Here is a 26,739-nt window from a genome sequence, read left to right on the forward strand (position 1 = left end):
TCTGTCTACAGTGTATTTTCTGATAAACTTGGCATGCCAAAAGTACTTGTAATTTTCTGAACTTTACCAGGGGAAACTTAAATTTCCTAGACAGCGGAACTTCCAGCAATTTGTTTTGGAGCATCTTCATTTTACATGGGGAAATTCTGTTCTTCTAGCAACTCCACTGTAGATTTTACTGCTAGGATGGAGCTCACAGTATTAGCAGAGATTCAGAGAGCAGAGGCTGTTGACCTCAACCACAAAACTATGGTTTCACCTAATTTTCAGTGGTGCATTAATGCCCCTGTCCTCGTCAGAAATTGTTGTACTTATAAAACTATTTTATAAAGTACTTACAATGTATTATAGCTGCAATTGCTCACATGGATTGTGCCTATCTCAGACCTTTTGTTTAATGCCTCTCCAGCTATTCCAAAAAACAGAGATGGGTTCTGTTTGTACTAAGAATATCTGCAGCCTTAAAACAAATATTTGTTGTTGGAAGTATATAACTTTTTCTCTATTTTTAGAATATGAAATATTTTTAATATTAATTTCTATTGTAACAAGATCAGAAAAATTTTTCTTAATGATGAGCCAAATTTTGTGTAAATTCTCTGTAGTATTTTCTTTCTGTTTATCAGAACAAGCCTTCTTGTATTATTTTAGAGCCTTCTGTGCTTAGCCCTTTCTTCTGTATATGTGTATTAACTTCTTTTCTAAATAAATCAGGTATCCTGTTAATTAACCGTATGTTTCAGTTCCTATGAAGAGCCTCTTAATTACATGACTTTTTAACATATCCATTAGGTGGTGGTCCCTGCTCTCAGCAGTGCAGAGACACAGGATCCAGTTACGTCTGTTCCTGCTTTGTTGGTTATCAGCTTCAACCAGATGGTATCACCTGTGAAGGTAAAAGAAATAAAGCCATTGTCTCGATTATCAACATTCTTGTTTTAAAAGAGCAAGGATAGATACTAAAATACCCAGAGAGAAGAGATCAGAATATGCTTATGTCAGCTGGGGAAAGAGGTGAAGTCATAAAAAGTTGATTTGAATGGAGTGTTGAAATGAGAATTGTGGGAAGATGAAGTTAAGAAAGGGTCAGTGGAAAAGGTGGAGAATTTAGAATGGAGAAGAGGCAGAGTTTGAATTTGTTGTGAATAAAACCAAAATAAAATACCTATTCTCTCTCATAATAGTAGATTGTAATTGATAAGGCAGATGAAATAAATAGAGTAGGATTCTTTAGCTTGTTAAGGACACAGCTGACAGAATGGATGAATGTTCTGCATTCCATGAGTAGCATGGGAATTGTCAAGGAAGGATTTTTAGTTTCTCCCAGAAGAAGAACTGGTTCTTCCCCCAGAGGGTGCTGGGGCACTGAACAGGCTCCCCAGGGAATGGTCACGGCCCCAAGGCTGCCAGAGCTCCAGGAGTGTTTGGACAATGCTCTCAGGCACAGGGTGGGATTGTTGGGGTGTGTGTGCAGGGCCAGGAACTGGACTCGGTGATCCTTGTGGGTGCCTTCCAACTCAGCATATTCTACTCTGTGACATCAAATGAAACACACTGGGATGGAGGTCCCATTTGACTTCAGGCACGTGCAATGTGACATTTGGCTCTGAGCTGGTGAGCCCAGGCTGCTTGTTGCTGAGTTATATGAGCCCTATGGCACAGTCCACCTTGCCCATCCTGCATAGTAGTTCAAGGATGACAAGTGTTCCTGGTGAAGAGTGCCTTTTTCTGTCAGTGACTGAAAATGGAGTCTAAGTAGCTCAGATACAAACTTCAGAATATAAAATAAATATTAATGTTTGGTCAGATTAACATTAACCTAGTTGAACATATAAAAAAGAAGAGCTTTTACATTTAATACACGTGGATGTCAGATTTTCTTATGCATTCAAATTTAAAATGAAGAAAAATCACAAAGGAAATGTCTATCAGTAGCTGTAAAGTAGAAAGTCACAGCTTGGCTCAGAGAATCCCTCAACCATATGTTGGTGGGATACAGAGCAAGGCGAGGATTTCTGAAAGTTTGCCTCATTCATACAGTCACTATAATCCAACCATGAAATCACTGACATTGGAAAAGACACTTAAGAGCATCAAGTCCAACACAAATCAAACACTGCCAACTCCACCAGCAGACCATGTCTACACATCCTAGCTGTAACAACCTTAGATTTGTCCGGAGACATCATCTACTACTAGACTCTATCAGATGATGTTGTCTCTTTGCTCTCACTCAGTTAACCTTCCTCCTCTAAAGTACAGGGAAGTCCTGGTACCAGCAGGGTCCAAATGTCTTTGCTGGCTCACACCCTGGCAACAGTTGTGTAGTGGGGTGTAAGCGTGAGGCCAAATCCACATTTTTGTATTCTGATGCTCAGAGGAATACCTGGTTGGAGGTGTGCCCACAGCTAGCCTTTGACCTTGTCTCTTTCCAGGGACTTCATGCTTCTTATTTACTCTCTCTTACTTCTTTTAAAATAATTTTGCATATTGTAGATATTAATGAATGTATCACTGGGACACACAACTGTGGGATTGGACAAACCTGTGTCAATACATTAGGATCCTTCCGCTGTCAGCGGGACACAAGCTGCGGAACTGGTTATGAACTAACAGATGACAGTCGTTGCAAAGGTATGTCCTGTGCAGAGAAACTAGAATCTTTCAGGCTTAAGTTCAAAACTAAGCACATCATTATGTCGTGCTTCTTTGCTTTTGGTAAATACTCGTGTAACTGAGACATGTGCACTTCAAGAACAGCAGTTCTTCCACCTGCGACCTTGCAGATAACCAGTTCAGGCAGCTGGGGGCTGCTGCAAAGACTGCCAGGAGAGATATTTTACACTAGCAGTTTTTGTTGCATGTTAGAAGCTGGTTTGGGGACTAAAACAGGTGATTATGAAGGTCCAGCACTCACACTGTACACAACTTCCTGGAGATTATTTCTGGCTAGCTCCAGTCTGTTCTGAGGAATTCATTGCTCATTAATGAGTGGAGTGCCTGAGTCCTGCTCTTGGAGGTTTAGGTGTGCCTGAATAAATCAAGGTTGCACATTCTGAAGTGTGAAACAAAGTGTGGCAAGTGGAGCCAACAGGTGATTCAGTTTGAAAATGTGAAGGTAGATGCATCTTTAGAAAAAGAAAGTAAGCTTTTATCCTTAGGAGGTTTAATTTGTTACAGAGGGATTAATTTCTTAATCACAGCATTCCTAGGGATTTAAAAATGTAAAGAGGCTAAAAGCACTGTTCTTGTCTAGCTGTGTTTGAACACAAGGGAAACAGTCTTTCTTACTAAAAAAATTACTTATTTCAAGTTGCATCTAGCTTAAAGAATGCTGTTATGTGCATCCATAACTTCACCTGACATGCTGCCTTTACAGAGATATAAATTAGCAGCAAACTCCAGTTGACGTGGAATTGGTTTTCACTATGAGAAAGTCTATTATCCCCAAGCTTGGAATGGTTTATAAATAAACTAATTTCATTCCACTAAGTAAATTAACTCAACCAAAATTTTAGGCAAGGTTTTACTGTAGGAACTGATCAGTGATGAATAATAAATAGATTGGATAAATAGGCTGATTAATGACATCCAATGCAAAACTTGCAGAACATCAGGCAATGTTTTTGAAAGTATCATGGTGTAACTGTGATCCCTTTGAAATAACACTTCTGTTGGTTTGAATGATATCAGATTTAGGCCAACAAATAGCTTACTGGCAAGTATTAACACCTTTCTCTGTTGAAAAAAAAAGGAGTACAGGTAGTAAATTATGCATGCCACTAATTTTAGAAAGTTCTTACCTGGGTAAGATATGTTAATAATGTTAATTATTAATATTATGTTAATAGTGATAAAAATAGAAGATTCATAATCTTCATGTATGGTTTTTAAATGCCAAGTAACATGACTGAGTTGTGCTACATGTAGAACCCGGCTAAACCCAGTCCAGTATTAACCCAACCAAAACTTCAAATGGTCTCCACAGTCAGTTTTTAAGTCCCAAAGAGCTCTAGGGCTACTGTTGTATCAACTGCATCAATGAGAAAGCTGAGGTATTCTATTGCTAGAGAGTTTCTGTATTTTGATAACTTTAGGAGATTTCATCCCAGTGCCAGGCAGCAAATATTAAATTTTAGTTGCTTTTATATGGACAGGACTGCATTCATGTGTGAAGCCTCATTTGCTGTTGTCTCCTTTATCTGCTTTACCTGAACAATAATTTATTCACCAATATTTATTGTCTATTCTGAACTGGAGTAGAATATTAAAGTAATCAGAAGTCATATTTATGTGCATTTAAAAGCATGATAATTCAGGGATATTGCAAGCCTTTATGGATGGGAATCAAGGCCAATTAATTCATTTATGAAAGAAATTAAGAATACTTGCATTGGATCTAAAGTTAAAATTAAAATTGCACTTGGATAATTAAATCTTCCTGACTTCAAAACTAAGCACACTGCTGAATCAAGGCTGAGCAGTGCTGAATGTGATGCTTTAGATACTCTGTAATGGTTTTGAATCATTTAATAGTGAAAATTAAACTTGTAAAGCATAATACACACAGACACACCCCTATATATAATATTAATAATGAAATAGTAAAAAAATCTTAACCTACTTGGTTTTACTGAGATCTTTTTTGAAGTAGTAAGTCAGACTGATCCTGGATCACAGAATTCCAGGAAGGTATGCTGAGGATTAACAATGATTTAACCTATGTCTTATGTTTTAAATGTAATGAAAAAAATTGTTGAATTCCTGCTAACAATTTTTTTTTGTGATGTACCAGATATTGACGAATGTGAGACTGGTACTCATAACTGCCCCCCCGATTTTATCTGTCAGAATACTCCAGGATCTTTCCGTTGCCGACCCAAGCTACAGTGCATGAGTGGGTTTATACAAGATGCACTAGGCAACTGTATTGGTAAGGCATGTTCTTATCTTGGGGAATACTCAAGTGTTGCCTGGGAGATAAATGGTAGTTTCACTGGTTGGGTTCTGAGTTGCTCAAGCCGTTCTTCATCTGTGTATGGATTGCTCTTTCCTTGGTCCCATGGGTAAGAGTGACAGAGGAAAGCCATTTAAATAAAAGGCTTAAATACTCAATAGCCATTTTTAATGAGATTAGGTTACCTAAGGTGCTTAGCTGCTTAAGTCTTTGGGTGTTTTATCTGAAACAAAATTTGTAAAAAAATAATGATAAATTTTACCTAACTCTATCCAAAAGGTTTTAGCCAAAGCTTTGTGTAGAAAGGTGTAATTATGGCCTCCTCTGCAACACGCTTTCATATTAGTCTGCTTGGTTTTACAGGCATGTAGGTCTTTCCAGCCCTGTCCCACGTTACAGGCCATCAAGAATCTTACTGTGTATGGGGCAGTTATAACAGACCGTGAAGAAGAGTTTTACTTTAAAGACTGATGACAATCTTGTCAGGCCAATGCTTTGTTTCCCCCAAACCAGAATTATAACCTTCATATAAGTACATTAGAATTACTGGTTTCCAGCAGACTCTATATGGATTTGTCTAATGTGACCCACAAATCTATCAGTTATTCCCTTGAGTGTTATTTTCAAGTCTCAACTCCACTTTTAATCCTTCCATTGGCATAGGAAGTCTTGGACTTGTGGAACTGGCCGAACAGCAGCAGCTGCCAAGTTGCACTCATTATCAGCCCTTTTTTCTCCTGATCATATCATACCCTGTAGTGCTGAAATCTGACACTGGAAACAGACTGAAAACAAAATTGCAGCCTTTAAAATGAGGGGGGGCAGTGCCTGCGCACAGCAAGCCCTTTGAAGACACATGTCTGCCATAGGTAGCACCAGGTCCATGGCAGCTTGTGGTTAGCTCTCGATCATGGACATCAGTAAAGCCACATAAATTTGCAGCAGCAATAGTTATGGCCCGTAAAATGCTTTTTCTCAAAATATTTACCAAAGCAATTTCACAGCCTATTTTACACATTGGCAATCAAATGCTTTCCTGTGTGGAGTTGAGGGGATTTTGTTGTTGGATTTGTGACTCTGATCATCATATACAAGCTAAGACCTAAATCAGAACCAACAGACTGAAGCAGAACTGGTTGAGATGGTGAACTGAATTGTTGATTAGCTCTTTGTGTGTTTAGGGGAAACTTTTAAAGGCTTTGAAACAAATACAAGTTCTATACCAAATTTCCACAGCTTTTCAGTGGGATCTATGGCTTTTATACCTCCACAGTCTTCACACTGGAAGCATTTTATCAGAGAAGCTAAATGTCATGAATAGTTGTACTCTCCCACGGGCAGAACTTTTCTCTGAAGGGTTACATAATGAGAGCATCTTACCTTAAACCTCTTGAGACTGGAAACAGTTACACTGATTTCTGCTATTGTAGATATCAATGAGTGCCTGAGTACCAACATGCCGTGCCCAGCTGGACAGATCTGTATTAACACTGATGGCTCCTTTACCTGCCAGCGAATCTCACCCAGCTGTGGCCGAGGTTACCATCTCAATGAAGATGGAACAAGATGTGTAGGTGAGTGACAGTTGGGAAGAAAAAGCAGTTTTAAGAAAATAACTCACATATATAATTAATGTTTACCAGTTTCTTGCACTTTGCCCAGGTTTTTCTCATTCCCACAGTCAATTCTTGATCCTGTTCTTTCCCTCATGGCAGTCCCAGCAAGTGAAGAATGACAAGCATCCACCCTCTGTCCTTCATATAACTCATGAAACCCTATATTTTGAGGAGTAATGATTATCAGCTGCCATAAATGGCATTGGCTGTGATTGTGTCAATGGAATAATGCTGTCCCAAATCTCCTTAGTACAGAGAGATGCCACAAGGTCAACTTAATGCCCCACAGAAGCCATTCAAGTAACACTGAAAGACATAGATGCCTTTGGGTGGCTTTTAACTGAGGTGCTTTTGCAAAGAGAGGCATTTTTGTATGTGTTTTCAATGTCTGTGACTTATCAAAGCATTTCTGATGACTCTGGATCTCAGACATCTTATACTAGATGTAGATCTGATCCACAAATAATGCATAATGAAGCAATTTTGCACCTGAATTCCTCCAGAGATTGCCTGATTACTTCATTGCTTTCCTCTCAAGTCCATCAACATTAAGGACACCTTAGAGCTAACCTGCTTTGATATAACTAGTTTGGATTTGTGACTCTGATCTTGTAAAAGCTGAGAGCATGGTAACGTCTCGTTTTCTGTTTCAAAACAGTTTATAACCACCAGGGGACAAAGAAATATGCTAACTGTTGCTCTTCTCTCAACTTGCATAGTCAGAAGTGTACTTAAAATCACTTTTTATTTTAGATGTGGATGAGTGCTCATCCCCTAACCAGCCCTGTGGAGAAGGACACATTTGTATCAATGCCCCAGGCAATTACCGCTGTGAGTGCAAAGCTGGCTATACTTTCGATGTCATCAGTAGGACGTGTATTGGTAAGTTGGACCTATCAACCTAAATATGCGCAGCCATGGCACTTACAAAATGATCCCGTGTAAAGAACGTTACTGCTCTCTGCATACCCTCTGTCATCAGAATGTAAAACTGACTGCTGTATTATTTGGATGAATCTAAAATCATATTAAAGAACTGCTGATACTTCAAAGGAAGCTGTATTAGTATTGTCAATGTGTTATCTGCTACCCTGTTAAAAGGTAAGGTTGTGAGAGTGTAATTGTTTTCTGTGATATTTTTATAAGCACCTACAGCAAAAGATTCCTTTGGAAGATCAAAGCAACTTTCTTCTGTGTAGATCTAATCCAACTGTACTCTGGAGCGCTTCTAAATGAGCATTTTGAGGACTTCTTCTCTCCCTAGTACGAAATTTAAATCTGGAAAATAACAATCAAACTTTTATAACCACATTCTTGTCCAGATTGGTACCACAGTTAGCCAGCCAATCCACAGACCTCTCTGTGTTTGTCATTGCAGATATCAATGAATGCAGACGCTACCCAGGCCGTCTATGTGCTCACAAGTGTGAGAATACTCCTGGTTCCTACTACTGCACTTGTACCATGGGATTCAAACTTTCAGCTGATGGTAGATCATGTGAAGGTACAGCTCTCAGTGCTTTGGTTACGGAATGTGAGAAACTCATGAGTGTGAGAGCTCATTGCTCTTTGAGCTGTTTTTTATTCTAGGTTGCAAGACTGCACTGGAATGGCATGAGAAATCATCACAGTGCAGTCTCTTTGATTACATGAATGCTGCTGTGCTTAGCTGAGGCCGCTATAGCCCACAGCTTGAATATATTGCCCTTAGACTGGGTCATTTGACAGGGCAAGAGGACACAGCCTCGAGCTACACCAGGGAAGGTTCAGGTTGGACATCAGGAGGAATTTCTTCACTGAAAGGGTGGTCAGGCATTGGAAGGGGCTGCCCAGGGAGGTGGTGGAGTCCCCATCCCTGGAGGTGTCCAAGGAACGCCTGGACAATAGCACTCAGTGCTCTGGTCTGGGTGACAAGGTGGGGCTTGGTCACAGGTTGGACTCAATGGTCTTGGAGGTATTTTCCAACATGAATGGTTCTGTGATTCTGTGATGCAGAGGTGTATGGGTCTACATTTCCTGCACTTTGAAGGGTCATTCAACTCAATCAGATTAAAAACCTTCAAAACCAACTTTGCTGATATCCAGACACAAAAATGTATGTGTTGGCCTAAAAATTCCCTCCCAGTCTCACACCTTGAAGTACAGTAGGAAATTCTAGCACAGTGCAAATTAACCTATACTGCCAGACCCTGTTAAGAGTAACACTCTCAGAGCCCCCTGTTTCCAGGTTACTCAGTGATATGTGTGCCATCCTTTTTTAATTAAAAAAAATTACATTCCAAAGTTTTGTCATATGACAGTATTAGGAGTGATGAATATAGCAAGAAATTTGGGGTTCAGGTGTATAACTTTGCATTTCAGATTTGAATGAGTGTGAGAGCAGCCCCTGTAGTCAAGAGTGTGCCAATGTGTATGGCTCTTACCAGTGCTATTGCCGCCGCGGATTCCAGCTCAGTGACATTGATGGCATTTCATGTGAAGGTGAGCTCTGTAGTGTTGCAGAGAGAGTGGGTGGGCATTTCTTATTGTCACTGCAACAAACATGAGCAATTCCATGTAATTTTTTCATTTTAACATTTGAGTCTCTTTGGTATTTTCTTGTGAAACTCTATTTAATGAAGGTCTCCCACCCATATCTTTTTCTAGAAGTATCTCTCTGCATGCATGGTGTCAGTTTTGCTGTTTACACTGAATTGTAGCTTGGCATACTTTCATTACTTGACAGAAATTTGTTTTTTTACTGAGGAATTACCAGAATTTCTAGTCTTCAGCGAGTGGAGATTTGAGCATATTTATATGCTACATATATAATATATGATATTACTAGGTAGTATTTAATGCATCCTCTTTTGTGGCTTGTTCTGAACTAATGTGTTCTCAAATACCAGGAGGATGTGGGTGTGACCTTGTGGACAAGATCCTGAATTTGGACTTAGGTCTCCAGGACTTACTAGACAGTGAGGCCTTGGGCAGAACACCTAATTTTGATTTCCTTTTTGTAAAAACAAGGTTAAAACTATTCATCTCCCTCCCTTTTATAAAGCAGTAAAACACATGTCGCTGTAAAGTACTTGCTCTTGTCCATTACATTGTCTCTTGGGCTCTCATGTATCTTTTCATTTTCTTCAGAGTTCCATTTACTCCTGAAAATCTTTGCTATTTAGATGTCGTTGGCTAAAGCCACACCTATCTGATGATCTTCTTCATTGCCCAGAAATTAGAATCATCAAACTGTGTTTGAAGCTCATAGCAGGAGCACAGTACATGTGCACTGGGTTGAATGTCCTGAACACATAGTAAATTAGTGGTGTTTTTTTCTTGCAGATATTGATGAATGTGCTTTGCCTACTGGAGGACATATCTGTTCCTTTCGATGTATTAATATTCCTGGGAGCTTTCAATGTACTTGTCCCTCCACTGGGTACAGGCTGGCACCTAATGCACGCAATTGCCAAGGTGAGTTCAGTAACTGCAGGGAGACCTCACTTGGTTGTGGACTTCTGACAAGTTCTAGCAGTTTTTGTATTTAAAAAATGCCTTTCCTACGACATTATAGGTAAAGCAGTAGACCTCAGCCAGATATCTGAAGAAACCAGTCTTTCATAATAAATATACAGGAAATTTCCATTATAAAGTAATTCAGTAGAGAATACTTTTAAAAACATTATCAAATATAAAAAATTCTTACGATGAAAATTCCAATGGTGAAATGGTATGAGTTAGTTTAGCCATTAAAAGGAAATATCCTACTGTAAACATGCAGTAAATATTGAGGTCATGTCCACTTAGTGGCACTGCTGCTCTTCCTTTTCTTCTTCTTGCCAGTTGGTTGGGTTAAGGTTCTTCTTTTTTGTTCTTCTGCCCTGCCCTTGCAATCCTGTAGTAATGTTTAATTGCACCCCATGTTCTGTAGTATCTAATAGGATACTGTCATTGTCTGGCACCTGCAAGTAGAGGAAAAGCATGTGTTTAATCCACTCCCCTGTTTCCATTTGGCAGATATCGATGAGTGTGTTGCAGAAAGCCACAACTGCTCTTTCAATGAGACCTGCTTTAACATCCAGGGTGGCTTTCGCTGCCTGTCTTTGGAATGTCCGGAGAATTACCGCAAGTCAGGAGATACGTAAGTACCTTCTTTTTCAAGGTCAGGCAGTTTTTTGGTGACAGGATCTCCTTATGTCGTGCTACTGCTGACTGAACGCAGAGCAGTTTCTAGCAAATGTGTTCTGTTGGCAGGCCTATCCTATGTTTTTCACACACAGATCTGGTGTCTTTCTCATGGTCCTCTTTCTAAGAAAAAAATGCTCCCTTAAAAAGTGCCACGTGTGAGTGTTTTGCACTATAATGTTCCCCAGAGCCATGAGCAGATACTCTCTGTCTGGCTTCCTTGCAGGCAGCCTGATAGGAGGGCTACATTCAGCTTTGAAATCCCTGGCTTTTATTTCAGAATCACACACAGTCTTTCCTTACTTTCACACTTCAGCCAAAGGGTTCTTTTTAGCTCCCTCTCTGAATTCTCATCTGTGCTGTTGCAAAGCATTGCAAGAATGTCTTATATTTAGTACCATATAATTGAATCATAGAATATTAAGGGGTTATAATGGACCTTAAAAATCATCTAGTCCCAACCCTCTCTGCCATGTGCAGGAACATGTCCCACTAGACCAGCTTGCTCAAGCTGATATCCAACCTGGCCTTGAGCACTGCCAGGCTGGGGCATCCACCTCCCTGGACAACCTGTTCCAGTGTCCTCACCACCCTCACAGTAAAAAATTTCTACAAATTATCTTATGTAAATCTCCCCTCTTTCAATTTGTACCCAATTTTCACCTGTATTAGAAAACCTGGGAGTCCTAGCAGGGGTGATATGTTAGCTGCAGCTCATAATTGTGTCACTAACCTAGCTCAGAGACAGTGTGCATTCTGGTGTAGAAAATAGGAGACAGCTCTGGGAGGAGGGGCAACTGGCAGCCCATCAAATGGTGTCAGCAGAGTGGAGAAGTTGCAAACTCTCAGTTGGGTAGCTGAGTTTATGGCTAATGAAGGTGATGCTTTGCCTCCTGCCTGTGGCTTTCTGGCCACCCTGTACTCCAGCAATTCTTCCAAAGGCTGCTTCATGGTCCCCTCATGTGCCCTGTACTCAGGTAAGTGTGTTCCACCAGCCAGGGAGGAAAGCTGACAAATCACATTTGATATCAGCCCACTCTTGCTTTTCCCAGTCAGCGTTGGTATGGCCACCATCTGTTAGACAGAACTGAGTACTCTGTGCCTCCTCTGTAGAATGAAGCTAATGCTGATCTCCATCTCAGGGATTTTGTGGGGATTATTTTGCATTTAAGCCTTAGTCTTTGAAATGCCGTATAAGTGGCACAGCAGATGTATTTGATCAGAATGCTGGAGAGGAAGTTCATGGTGTAAATCCAGCTATTTATAAAATATGCTTGTGTTCTGGGAAGGGCAATAGGAATTAAATTTTAAATTATATTTGTCACATCAATGACCAAGCAGTGCCTCATGATGGAGATGTTCTCTTTATTTGTAATACTGTGGGTTCATTTGTTTTCTAATTTTAAAAAACGTGTAATGTGCAATGGGCCACTAGGCAGAATCAGCAGATTTCTACGTTTATGGACATTCCTGCATTGCAGAGTTCAATTTATAAAATACACATCGTACACACATTCCATTTGTTCTTCTTTCTTATCTGTATTTAACGGCTATTTGAGCTATATGGGATCCTTTGGGAAAGCAGTAGAATGTTTGGATTGTTTTTCTTTGTCTGGGTTGTTGGGCTCTGTAATGGCTGTCTCAGCCTAAGTCAGACCTACTCATAGGGTGAGATCCTTCTGATGTGCTTGGGCTATAATTAGGCTATGAGTCAGACACAAATCCTGCAGCTGCTCAGTGAAATGCTAATTATTTAAATTCCTTGAGTTATTATCTCATTGGATTTATTAGGTTTTCTCCTCTCAACAGCTACAGATAGTTACTAAATGTATTGTTGAAAACATGTTTGCATAAAGCAAAGAGAATGTGAGTTCATTATTACCATTGACAAAGTCCAGTGGGTTCCAGAGGCTCTCTCATACTTAGCCAGGATATGAATGTTCTACCAAAGTGCCGGAATCAGGATTTATGGGTGGGATTACCTGGCACTCACTGGGGAGCAATTTCATAAGACAGCTCTTTAGCACCCTTTTTATATCCAAACTACTTTGCATCTTCTTGACTGATTCAGTTTTGCATATATACCCCAGCAGAGCTGATAGCCAGCATATCTTTGTTACATTCTGTGTGATAAGGACCTTAAATTGCTTTTTCACACAGGCTCTAAAATCAAAGTAGTTGGCTTCTTATAACATCACATCTAGTACAGATACCATTTTTTCTCTCCTTTTTATTCAAAACACATTCCAGTTTTACCAACTTGGCACATCGTAAGAAAGACAATGTATTTTTCCATTCCCCTCAAGTTGGCACCTCAGGAATTTTTTTTACCCTGTTCCCCATTGTTTTCTTTGGAATAGCTATGATTTAATAAGCCTTAGTTCTGTAAATCCAAGTTTCTTTATTCTTATTTTTCCTTAAAATCCTTATGTACAGGCAACAGCACACAGTGATCCAGAAGCTTCTTTACCCAATACCTTTAAAGCAGAGGTTTTTGCGTGGTGGCTGTTGCAGTGGTGATTGCCATGAGGTAAATTAATTGCAGTATCGTCCCAGGCTATGGGCTGAAACCTCAGGATGCTGTTTAGATATTCTAAGCTCCAAGAGGAAACAGTCTGTGTTATCTTCCCCAAAGACAGCAAAATGCCTGGCCTGATCTTAATGGTAACAATTTTATTGAAGGCCTTATCTTTTACTTAAATTCTGCTTTTTGTTTTTCATTGATCAGTCTATAGGCTTGGTATTTTTCGAAGGGTAGATAAGATCTACTGCTTCTCATAATAGAACTTAACTTGCTACACTGCCTTGCCAAACAGTTTTTGTTTTCAAATTGCATAACAATTAACTTCTCTTTATACGGCATTGAAATCTTAACATTTGTAATATTTAACCCAAGAAAAATAGAAGAAAAGATAAAGAAGCATTTGTAGCAACATGTCAGACATGTGTCCTGCATTGAGCCAAATGGGGAAGTATTTCTGTTTTCTAGACATGTCTCCATATTATTAAGGTTGCCTGGTGCTTATCATTATTAGGACGTGTTTTTAACTCCTTAAAATTTGCCAAATTGTCATCAATGGCTGAAATTCTACATGCCAGGTATCTGACTCAGGCTCAAGTTTTGGCAAATTTCAGCCAAAGCAGTTCACCTATTTCCAAGAACAAGTGTAGAGAGGACCACACTGGTTTGTGTGTCTCAAAGACATCTTTGTGATTTTTTAAAAAAATTTATTTTAATAGTTTGCTGTCATGTTATGGAGCAGAGATCTGAAATTTGTCAGGAAATTGCTTTTGCACTTTTTTGTCATCCTTTACCAAAATCCTCTGAAACTTTTGAAATTACAAACTTTGTAAAATTGCATTCAGCCTTTTTTTTCCATAAGCGTTAGGGAATGAAGACCTTGATGGGTAAACTTAATCCCCTCCTGTATGCCAAACTAGGCTCAGATGTACCTGGAGTATTTCTGAGAGTTCTTTAACTTTTGCATCAAGTCCTTGAATGATAAAGATTTCATAGCAATCTGTCTTTGTGTTTGGCTATCTGCCTCACTGCAATTTAATTCTTCCTATTAGTAGAGAGGTCTTTTTCTTCCAGCAACAAAGAGTTTCCTTCTGATTTAGTGGTCCTGAGCTTCTTATTGCTCTTCACAGCAGTCTGAGACATGCAGGTCCAACTCCACAGACCGTCTGAGCCTGCTCCCACATAAAGCCACAGGAGAGGAGCCCAGTCTGTCTGTCCTGGGCCAGGTACTGCCTGCCTGGACAACCCCAACTCCGTGGATAAGTGAGCTGTTTCTAGCATGGGTGAGAGAGGAGTCAACTTGGTAAGAAGAAAATGCATACTTTGAGATAAGGAGGCTGAATGTAAGGAGGGAAGGATCTGAAGGCATGTCAAGGTGAGGAGAATGAGTCTTGGAGATGCTTCAGGGGTAGCAGGTAAAATGGGGTAAAACTAGAAAGGGGAAAACAATCACAGGGGTCAGGACCTTATGGTCAAGGGTGATTGATTCCAGGGAACTAGTGACAAGACAAGAGGACATCAGGAAAATTTCTGCACTGAAATGGTGGTCAGGCATTGGAAGGGGCTGCCCAGGGAGGTGGTGGAGTCTCCATTCCTGGAGGTGTCCAAGGAACGCTTGGATGTGGCGCTCAGTGCTCTGGTCTGGGTGACAAGGTGGGGCTTGGTCACAGGTTGGACTCGATGGTCTTGGAGATATTTTCCATCCTTAATGATCCTATGATTCTATTCCAGATTTGGATGAAGACCATCAGAGGAAGGAATAATTTGGGATGGCTGCACAAAGATCCTGAGGGAAAAGATCTGTGCTTCAGGTCTTGGGCTGTGAGGTAGAAACTGAGAGAACTAAGTGTCAGCCAGGAGAGAATGAAGCAAGAAGAGGAGGATTGGCACTGGCTGAGTAGACAGTCCTGATGCCAAATATTTGTGTGAGCAGCAAGGGTCGTAGGCTAGGAAAGGGAATAATAATAAGAAACTAGATTAGAAAAGACAGGTGAAGGAGACAAGGATAGGACATAAAGGCTCAGTGCTGAGGGCAAAGAGAAGGAGTTCTGTCTCCTCTACATCTTGAAATGTCCTAGAGACTTCCCATCTCCAGACAGGAGGAGCATACAGTGTGCTGTTCCATCCTCTCTACTACTCTGCTGTATCCTGTTTTCTTGCCTGAAGCAGGGCTCCAGATTCTTCTCTGGTTAAGAATTGTCCATGAAGACCAACCATCAGTTGGTTTCATTCCCTTTAAGTTCTGGTCTGTTTAAGACAAAACCACCTTCCCTGCACAGCTGATCATTAGCAGCATCAGTGTTGAGATCCATGGTGTGGCAATGGCTCACTTGGACCTCATGGTGTGGTGCAACCTGCTGAAAAGAAGTGCACGCCAATGATAGCATGAGCGAGCCTTGCAGTGGAATATATTCTAGGAGGCCTGGAAGATTGTTACAGCTCTGGAAATCTACAGCATAGAATGTATAGTGAGTGTATAGTTCACTAATAAAACTTGGTTGGTTGTTCAGCATGTTGAGCTGGTTTCCCTATAGGAAGTAAATCACAAAGCCATAAATTTTGCTAATAAAAGTTCGTTTTCCCTCAGTACATGAGGAATTGTTGTATATCACTCAACTCCTTTAAGCACAATGTAGTGAAAACCTGACTCAGAAATTAAAGTGAGGGAAGGCCCAAAATATTTTTTCCCTGTTTTTCTATTACAAAATGTTACGTTTATTATCTACAAATGGAATCCTTTTAGTTTTTTAGTTTTCTTTTATCAGTGTTTGGCACATGAAATTCAAACTGGGAGTAATTCTTTGAAACCAGTATCTCAGCCACATAAATAAACATAAAAGAACAGAGTAGTAAGTGAGCTAAAATAACTGTATTTAAATTCAGGAATAAGCAATTAGCAGCAGTATACACTTACTTTTGTAGCCCATGCACCTGATTTTGGAGGTTTGCAAAGACATATACAACTGCCCCTGGGCTCCAGGCTGGTTTTCTCTGGTAGGACTTTCTGCCTCCTCAGCACTCCCCTCTCCTGCTGGGCCCTTTGGCTCTGTCCCATGGCTCACAGAGTGGTGGCAGGACACAGGAGCTCTACAGGCAGCTCACCTGTCCCAAGGAGCCATGGAGCTGGGCAGCACTCAGGGCTTGGGCTATTCCCTTGTTAGCAGCAGCTTGCTGCATTCCCCCACCATGTGATTTCCTGCTGCCCACTGAATGCCTAGAGAATACACTGCGGTTGAAATGCTCTTTGCTTCTTGCCTTTGCGGCACGTGACCCCGGAATGAACTCTGGTTCTTGAAAGCAGTAATATTTGCTATCTCTCCTTTGTGGTTATTTGATGGAACAATTACTGCTCATTAACTGAACCTACAGTACAGCGTGCAGTGTATACCAGCAAAGCATGTGATAAAAGATGATGAATTTTGAATTATTTTAGTTCCTAGCCGCAGGCACATCTATCTTCACAAATAACTTTCCGAGTCAGCAGAACATCCTTTTTCAAGTCTTCAAAAGCTGGAAGCTTTGTTTTTTTGTTCTCTTAAAAAATTCTGGCCATAATTTTAAAATGTATTTTACTTCTATAAAACAATAAGGGAGAGCATCTTTCTGAGAGTGTAAGTGCTCATAAGCATGTACATGCTTCTAAGAAGTTGTATTTGAAGAAAACCTTTCCAACTATGGAATGAACTGTCTCAACTTGCTCCACGATTTCAGCAAAACCAAGTAGCCTCATTTCAACAACACCAAGTCATTCTCCTTAGTGGAGTTATTAGTGACATTTCAGAAGAGAATGCAGAACTCTCCATACCTGGAAATACTTCAAGAGTATCCACACCTAATTAGTCGTCCATCCTGTGAGGACTTGCATGTGATCTTTAAACACATGAATAAAATTAAGAACGCCTTTAAATCTTCAAAGAATTGCTTCAAAGAACTACTTTTTGTTTGCAGGTAGTATTAAAAGAAAACACATTAATTGAAGAATTGGGGGTACTTTTAATTAGTCTTTTTGAAAGCGCTGATTTTGCATATAATGAGAAGTTCCTGGAATTCAGATCACTATGCATTGGCAACAAAGTGGGGCTCGCTTATGAACCACAGTTCTGTTGGTAGCAGATACTCCTGATAGGAGCTCAGACTCATGTCAAAATAAAATAATGAAATGGACATTAAGATTTACTTGAGGTGGTAAGAAGCAAATCATGCTTTTGTGCTGGAGCATTTCTTGGTAAGGAAGCAAATTGTTTAGTTTCCAAACTTCAACCTATGGACCAAATACTGCTTGGAGTGGAGAGACTTTTGCACACAATTTAATTGATTTTTAGTTTTGCACGAGGCAAATTTGGAGCTAAATGCTCAACCTGATCATAACGAAATTTTACAGTTATCATCCAGCTGAGATTGTCATTGTATACCTTTACTTCCACATACCTGCCTGAAAGGATGTTTTGATACCTCTGTGGTGACTTGGGCATATCTTTAATCTGAAATGCATACGAACTTACCCAGTTTGCAATCCTTTACACACTTCTCAAACCCACCAGGTACCATGACTTGTCAGATCTTCATTAATATGCTGGTAAACTGTAACACTCTTTAACAGCAGTGACTTGGATGTCCATAGCTGTCTACCGTATTTTTCTGGACAGAGATCACTTCTCTTAGGAACAAAACGCATGACGATTGTGACTGCTAATGTAGAGGTTTGGTTTTCCCTGCCACCCTGTATGGGTGATCTCTTGCTAGTGCTCTGGATTTTCACTGGGACACAGTGCTAAGGGAATGAAAGAGCAGAAGGCAAATTCCTCTCTCACCAGAATCATTCCCATGACTTAGAACTATGTAAGAGGGGACTGAATGTGTAGGACACATGCTGGAGACATCAGGCCATTGGATCTTGTTTTCAGGGCTTGCCTAGATGGGTGTTAGACTGACTCAGGTTGGTTCTCCTGATAGTACAGAGGAATACTGTGCTGTATCAGCAGGAAAAGGTCTGTCTTCAGAGACCAACTCCTTGGAAATTCATGGTTTTCAGAATACTTTACTCAGTCTAAAAATACAGCCAGACATCCCAAGTAGGACACAGACAACTCCCTAACCACTTAGAATCTCTTCCTTTACTGAACATATGTCCAACCGGCAAAAGAATAAAACTTGGAGGGGAAAAAAGTGCCAGTGTTTTCCCTAGGAGAGCTTGGCTGACGTAAATGCAAATAAACTCTCACCCCTGCTGAGGTGCCAGACTTGATCCATCTGTGCATGCAGAGCAAGGGCAACACTTCTGACAATGGCAACGCTTCTCCCAAAGCTCCAGCTGCAGACAAGTTCATCCTTATTGAATACATGTCCATTTGCAATATGAGTGAGGTGCCAGGCTGAAGAATGGATACAGGATGCAAGTCAGCCTATCTTTTCCCACCCCCACTGCCCTTGCTCTCCCCTCCCACTTGCTAAATGTGCACTAACCTTCCTCTTGTCTTGTGTTCTCACTTTTCTTGCAGTCGCTGTGAGCGCTTGCCTTGTAATGAAAATAAGGAGTGCCAGAGCCTGCCTCTGAGAATAACCTACTATCACCTCTCTTTTCCTACCAACATTCAAGTACCCACCGACATTTTCCGCATGGGTCCTTCTAATGCTGTCCCTGGGGATAAAATTCAGCTGTCCATCATCAGCGGGAACCAGGAGGGGTTTTTCACCACAAAAAAAGTGAACAACCACAGTGGCCTTGTGGTCATGCAGCGTCAAATCACAGAGCCCAGAGATCTTCTTCTGACAATTCAAATGCAACTTTCCCGCCATGGAACTGTCAACACATCTATTGCCAAACTTTTTATCTTTGTCTCTGCACAGCTTTGATCCCTAATTTACAGTCATCATTGGCTACTCTTTTCCTTCCAAGAGTAGCTTTCCCCCCAATTTTAATAAAGTTTTAGTTCATCTGTTGCATGCTGCACTTGCATTTTATTTGTCATCATCATTACAGTTTTCCACTTTCTCCTGTAACTGAACATCTTAATTCATGGAGATTATTCTGTGTACTCTGCATCATTATACAAAGCAGAAGTTGGTGTCTAAGAGTTCATTAGCTGAACATACTGAGGACTGAAAGCTGTAAATTCACACAGTAGGGGAGTCATCTGATCGTACACAGTTACATATGTTTAGGTCTAAATTTTCCAAAGGAAATAGGTACCTATTTTGAGCTGTCTCAACTGAGACATCTCTAGAAAATTTCATCGCTTATGGGGCAAATTTTCTGAAAATCTGTTAAAAGGGCATAACTTGGACCCTTAGGACCCCTGAGGTGCCCCAGCGCATGTCAGTATAAAAATGTGCAGCCAGATTCTCAAGCTGTCCTATTTATCGTTGCTCTGTTGTATCCCGTGAGCTAATGCTGATTTCCACCAGGGACAGATCCCAGTTCTAACTTCTAAGGATTGTACAAAAGCGAATCTCCTCTAAAGAACATTTATTTGAGAGGTATTTCATCTTTTTTTTTGTGGAATTTTTGCTGAATGGAAAAACTAATGACAGCAGAACAATCAACTTCATAACAGCATTCAGCTAATAGCAGAGAGCTCCTTTCTGTTTCACAGGCTATATCTTGAAATGTTACCATCTATAGGAACATTTGAAAAAGATATTTGATTTGTCTCATAACACTTTCGTCTCTCCAGCTTTCATATTAAAGCTGATAAATTTTGAACATTAAAGACTTTACCCACAACCACCATCAAACCAAACCATAGGTGCCCTGAAAAGTCGGTCAGAATTCCAATATCCAAATCTTTCTTCCTTTATTTTGCCTTTCTTAGTTTATTTCTAGGCAGTCAGGAATAATGTAGACAATAAAACTGGAATTTCTTTGGAATTCTTTTTTTTTTTTTTCTGAGCTGGAAGAGGATTTAATTACAACAATCCTTGTGTTGATAAATATTAGAAGCTCAGTCCCAGAGGTATGATCCAAAAATTAATGTTCAACACCACCCTGGGCTCAGTTATCTGCTGCTCATTACACAGGCAGAACAGTCATTCTGTAGAAGAACAGGGAATATTCCATGTCAATGCACCTATAGAAAAAATACCTCACAATGTAAGTGCTGACAGCACAGTCAGGGTACAAGGGTAGAAACTGGGAACCTTCTAAACCAAGATCACAAGCATTAATCACCTGAGCACAAGGAATTACTCCATTAGCTGGAAGCTGCAGGCTCTCAACTCATCATCAGCCAACGCCTGGATCAGGGCATGATCGCAGCACTCTGCCAGAGAATTACATGTTCCCCAAGGCAAAGTTTAGCCCAGCTGGCTGACAGGAGTTCAAGTCTCATAAGGAATGCCAGTGTTTAATAAGCCTGTTGACACATCCTTATAAAAGCTGCCAGAAGTTGCCAGTGGGGATAGAGTCCCAGGTTTAAATACTGAGAACACAAGCCCATGCTACTTGAGCTGATGGGGTTTATTACTGCTGCAGAAGATGCTTATATGTAAATGCCCTCTGGCTAACAGTTCATTATGAGGCCATAATGAAGTAGGATAAATATTCAAAAATAAACTTCATTTTTGCAAACATTAATATATTTTTTTTTTTTGGCAGAAAAAGAAGAGGGTTTGAGAACTTGGCCCTCAGTGTTGTAAAATGCTACCACATTAATTGTATTTAGCAAGGAATTCAAGAGCACAGAGCTCACATTCCCCTGTGTTAAATGCTTGAACGCTGCAGTGTCACTGGGACTTTCAGGAGCACATATGTAATTACACAGTGCTATTTATATTTTCCAAATGAAAATGAAATCACAGCTCCCAGTCCAAAGAACTTATTCACTGAATCTAACAGAGAATATGAAAAGGAATTGTACCAGGACCCTAGAAGAAAGAAAAAATTACACTTAGGAAATAATCAGAGCAACTCAGCTGTTTTTTTACTTTCTTCTCTTTAAATGAAAATGCCTAGCGGAAAGATCAGCTCCAAACCTGTAATTCGTGCTAGAGGCAGAAAACTTGAAGGAAAGGTTCAAGTAAAAAAATTCTCAGCACCGTGGAAGAAACTTTTGTCAGTCACAGTCCCCATTGTAGGAGAACATGAGCAAAAAGAAAAATATCATCTAATCAGAAGATGAAATGCAAAGGTGATGTGTAAGGACAAAATGATAAAGTATTATGAGAACAGAGCATATAATTTATAGCAAATATCAGGATTTTAAATAGATTTTAGTTGTGAGAGAAGTTATTCCAGTTTGGAGATGAAGCAGTGAGAGAACAAAGTGTTATCGACTGCACTTTGGATATGCTGGCATGAGGCAATTAGCAGGGATAGTAAAAGAAAGGAGATCAGAGAGTGAGTATAATGAAAAAACAAATTCCAGTTTAGCAATGTGGACAGAGCATGCAAAAAAAAAAAAAAAAAAAGGTTAGTGGGATTTGTAAGAGGAGAGACAAAAGGTGCAAAGAAATAGAATGGACACAGACATCTTTCACACGTGGTTATGAGCTGGATGGATCTAGAAACTCAGTTTTGATGAGAACTAACACAATTCACTTGTGACCATTGAGATCCTCTGATCTGTACCAAAGTCATGTCAGAAGGCTTTATTTCACAGGTGAGAATCATGAATACAAATCTTGCTTAGGACTTCATCTTACACAAAATTATGGCTTTATTGGCTAAGAATTTCAGAAATATTTGTATTTGCCTTTTGTTCCAGCTGAAGTTGAGAGTAAAGCTCCCTTTTATTCCCAGGAAGAAGCAAAAGCAAACCACTACTGACTGCCTGAGACATTCCCACCACAATGTTTTTTGCATACAAATTCTATTATCTAAATACAGCTACAGAAATGTAGGATGTTCTATGTATTCTAACAGTACTTCATCAGTAACAGTGTCCCAAAATAAGTCATGCAAGCTACTGTTCATAAGTGAGGTGTCTAGGAAATGACAAGATTTTGTACACAGATAATGGCAGGAAGTAAAAGGTCTTTTCTGGCCTGTGTCTCCTGGCCAGTGTCAAAGCAGCGAGTACAGGGTGTGAATACCAGGCTCAGTTGGTGTTTATTAACTCAGCTCTGTTGCCTCCCTGTGGACTGTGCCAGTTCGCATCTGTTGAAGCATGTGTTCCTTGATGTTGATTCGTGTTTTCCCCTTATTTTAGCTTCATACAGTATCAACATGTTTGGCTTAATTTTCTTTGATGAGCAGAGGTAGAGAGCATGTAATAAGATGTTACTGATATATTGATTATTAATAAAGCCATAAACACCTGAAAAAAGATGGTTTGGACTGGAATCACACGTTTGAAAAGAGCAAGAACTGTTTGTTTTTAGAGGTATATAACAAACTAAATCTTTCCTTTTTTTGTTTCCCTTTAACTCAGTAATTTTTTCTCACTTTTAATCTTTTAATTCCCCCCCTCTGACACTGCAGTATTTTCTTTTTCCACTTAGAAATATGTAGAAATGGGCAGGTCAAAGTTGACATCATTTGTGGGGCTTAGTCACATTTTAAGTCCTAGCACAGCTCTTTCATCTCTCATGAACACAGAGCGCGCATTGTGTGAAGTTCTTGAACTGTAAGTGACTTTAAATTCACTCTAGTGGACAAGGGTGAGAAGTCATTTAGCTTTTTAATAGACTTTCAAGGCCGAATGAGCAGCTGGTTGAGATGGAATATGAAATGACCCTTACCATTTCCCCAAACTCAGAATTCAACCTTTGAGGTTTTAAATAATGTGGTTAACTTTTTTCCTCCCGTTGTTTCCATTCCTCTCTGTTTTCTCAGTTCTCTCAGATGGAAAGGGAGGGTATGAAAAAACAGACTTTAAAAAGGCTCTTCTGGTCCTTGCTACACTGAAAATCATGAAAGTTGGCCCTTTACATATTTATGCCAGATTTTTCTAAAATGGAAACGATTCTGTCTGCTTTATATGACTGAGTAAAAAAGGCTTGTGCAAGTAAATGTGGCTCCACTGAAATTGCTGAGACCAGGCCAGCTGAAGGTATGGGTCTCATTGTTTGGTCCTGTTTGTCCTTGGAAAGGGACATTGCATGGCATCTTGGGCACTACAGTTCTCCTTGTTTTCACATGCCTGGCTTGAAAAACTGGGTTTGAAGGGGTTTTGACTGCAAGTCTGAGCCAAACCAAGTTCTTCAGGGGTCATAAAGTTCTGATGATACGCATTTGTCTAAGTTTGTGAGATGAAGAATCAACGCTTATATCAACTACAGTTGCTCCCTAGATTGCAAAACACAAAGTATTTAATATTCAGTCTATATATGAATCTCTTTTTGGTTTCTCTTAGTGTCAGACTAGAAAAGACAGATACCATCCGTTGCATTAAGTCTTGTCGACCAAATGATGTCAGCTGTCTGCTGGATCCAGTCCACACAATTTCCCACACTGTCATTTCACTGCCCACGTTCAGAGAATTTACAAGACCCGAAGGTAAGTGGTTTGTTCCTTGTTCCATTTAATAGACTACAACATATAAAACCTCCACCGGAAATCCTTGCCTAAAGCCAGACTCGCTACCGGTGCAGTAAACGTTTGCACAGCTCCAAATTATAGGGTACTATTCATTTAATTAAAACCTTGGATATCCAGGAGTTTTAATTTTACGGAGGAAAGAAAATAATTCTGATCTCTAACTCATACCGCTTCCCAGTCTAAGGAAATACTGACTCTGAATTCCCACGTACTACATTTACTCACACAATAGCCATATGCCCCATGACATTTTTTCTTCCCTTGTTTGTAGGTTTTGCTGTATAAACAAGGTACTCAATATATTTCTCTCATCTGTCTATGACCAGTTGTTTGCAACTGACAGGTGACTTGTTCCAAGAATAAAAACCTTACATGGAGACATTAATCACAAAATAAATTATATTGAGTATATGATCTGTGACTGGCTGATTTTTGACCTATGAACAAAGTGTTGTTTGTTATAGATTAAAGGAAGAGAAATTCCAAAGACAGGGCAGAAAGTTTTTAAGACAAGAATTTCAAAAAGCACCCAAGTGAGTGGCTGTCCTCTACAGTACCTGAGAATTTGTAAGTCCTGGAGTTTCATAAGGATCACACTCACTTTCTCAGTTCACATAAAAACGAAAAACTTACAGATCAAGAGCCAGTTTTTGCTCCTTGCCATTTGTATGGATTTTCTGGCAATGCATCCATCAGTGGGATGACTGCCTGCAGCCCTGCTGCTCTCAGCACCTTACTGAGTGGCACAGACACAGAGAGAAGGGCATGGAGGTAAGAAAGGTTATTTTGTAGGGGTTTCTAAAGGCCCTAAATCCTCATTTCTGATGTACCCACAGTCTCAGACTTGCTGTTTCAGAAAGTTGTCCTAAATGAAAGCCAAAGCTGATTCTTCCCCTCTGCACCAGGCTGGAGTGGGGAAAGAGACATCCCAGTCCTTGCCCGAACAGGAACAATTTAACCACTGATGTAGAGCTCCTGTAGGTTTTGTCAGGCCTGTTTCAGGCCTTGGCTGGCCCTGCTTCACCAGGAATGGAGAAATGCCCCATGGCCACTTCTGCTCCCATACACACCCCTTCAGCTTCACCAGGTGTACTGGCAGCAGAGCTAAGGATTTGGCCCAGGATGCTTCCCAAACCTCATCAGTCCATCCTCGTGTTTTAATAAAAGGAGATGAGACCTAGTGATCTGAGATTACTACTGAAGCCCAGAAGACGTAAACTGTAATTCAGTGCATGGCCTCAGGTGAATTCTTACAGCTCCAAGCCTAGTTTCATCATCTGTAGAGTGAGGATAATAATGAGAGTAATAATACCTCCATCCCTCACAAGGGACTTGAAAATAATCTCACTTTTACTTTTAAACCTAAACACCGCCTCCAGTACTCCAAAGGACTCTTTAATTTGTAATGGCAATACTTTGTGTAACTGCCTAGGGGAATCAGAGTGGAGAGGTTTATCTGTTTGGTCCCTTCCTTAGCCCAGCCTGTGGATCCTTGATGTTGTCCTCTTTGCGTACATGCTGGAAATCTGATTGGCTTTTTAAGAGCAGTCTTTTTGGATTTTAAAAGTAAGAGTGTTTTGGCTTCAGGCGCTTGGATGGTGGAAATAGGAGGAGAAAATAAATCTATCCAAATCCTCGCTTCCCTTAGATCTTCTGCCTTTCCATTTTAAAGGACAAACTGGGAGTGGTAAAGGACGGGAATGTCCTCCACCAACTTTGAGGACAAGACGTTTTGGACCAAACTCTGTTGGATTCTTCAGTAATGTTTTCAGATACTTGTCAGTGCATTCTGTGATACTCTTTACTTGCAGAGATTATTTTTCTTCGTGCCATCACACCTACATATCCGGCCAACCAGGCAGATATCATATTTGACATTACAGAAGGAAATTTAAGAGACTCCTTTGATATCATCAAGCGTTACATGGATGGTATGACAGTGGGTGAGTAGTGTTTTCTGCCTGCTTTCTTCTCTCAACTATACTGTAGGATAAGGTCAAAGAAATTAACTCAAGTAATTAATTTCTACCTTGATTTTCAAGACAGTGTTGATTTCATATTCTTCAGTCCAAAATGTGTAATTTGAATTAATATCACAGACAATTTTTTATTCAAAATACCAGAGGCCTATTCTTTGCTTTTGAGAAGTATTTTAACTTTTTTTTCAGAACTGGCTCTAACTAAAAATGCAAACGGCTTAGTTTTGAAATGATGAGGGACCTAATGTAACCAGGAGCAGTTGGCAAATAATGTTAAGGTGGAGGGCAGGAGCAGGTCTTAGCTGATGTGCTGTTCTGCCCAATGGGAGCTGCTCAGGCGGTGGCAGGGGAATACACTGGGATTCTTATGCCAGGTATTAAAAAGCACTATTTCATTGCTCTTTATTAATGTTTATTTATGAAAATAAAGGACCACTGTTCCCAGTGAATATTTGTGCTTCGGTATGTGAATGTGCAGATTCTGCTCAGGTTCATACATGTGCTTCAGCAGGACTTGTCTGGAGGAAAAGAAAAATCACTGCAGCTTTCATATGGAGGGTTGTGAAAAAGCCCTATTTCATGTGGTCTGAAGGTGGCACTGGTGCATTTCAGAAGCAGGATAGCATAGCATCAGCTCTGCAAAGGTTTTATGGACTGTAGATAAAAATCCTAAGTCATTAGGTTTCTATTTCTTTCTTGATCAAACAGAAGTATACATGTGAATGCTGAGAAAAAGGGAGAGTCTGTTAAAACAGGATGATAAGATTACAGATTTCAGGTATTGGAGCAATTCTTTAGCAGAGTATAAATGTTATCAGATCCCACAGGAGTTACAGTAGTTTGCTTTTCATGCCGTGTGCTTCTTTTTGTCTGAAATAAGAAAGAAGGATGTGTTTGGAAATTCGACTGGCCAAGGTATTTGCCTGAGGGAAGTGTTTCCATTTTGAAGAACAGGACTGTGTGTCAGTGGTATTTTACTTGGTAAACTGGATTGTTTTCCTCACTTTGTAAAGAAAGAAAGG

At 40.1% G+C, this 26,739-nt stretch overlaps 1 protein-coding gene across 1 annotated transcript in view; it reads left to right on the forward strand.

The window, feature by feature from the left end:
- FBLN1 (fibulin 1) overlaps positions 1-26,739 on the forward strand; it is a 77,174-nt gene that overhangs the window by 32,331 nt on the left and 18,104 nt on the right. The window contains exons 6-16 of the mRNA XM_082280420.1: positions 793-894; positions 2,497-2,634; positions 4,796-4,933; positions 6,388-6,531; positions 7,327-7,455; positions 7,952-8,077; positions 8,935-9,054; positions 9,898-10,029; positions 10,573-10,696; positions 23,554-23,696; positions 25,550-25,681. Coding sequence (XP_082136546.1) covers positions 793-894; positions 2,497-2,634; positions 4,796-4,933; positions 6,388-6,531; positions 7,327-7,455; positions 7,952-8,077; positions 8,935-9,054; positions 9,898-10,029; positions 10,573-10,696; positions 23,554-23,696; positions 25,550-25,681 — 1,428 coding nt within the window. The remainder of the gene's footprint in view (positions 1-792; positions 895-2,496; positions 2,635-4,795; positions 4,934-6,387; positions 6,532-7,326; positions 7,456-7,951; positions 8,078-8,934; positions 9,055-9,897; positions 10,030-10,572; positions 10,697-23,553; positions 23,697-25,549; positions 25,682-26,739) is intronic.

Source organism: Coloeus monedula (genome assembly GCF_965178545.1).
Source record: "Coloeus monedula genome assembly, chromosome: 4".
Classification (NCBI taxonomy): Eukaryota; Metazoa; Chordata; class Aves; order Passeriformes; family Corvidae; genus Coloeus; species Coloeus monedula.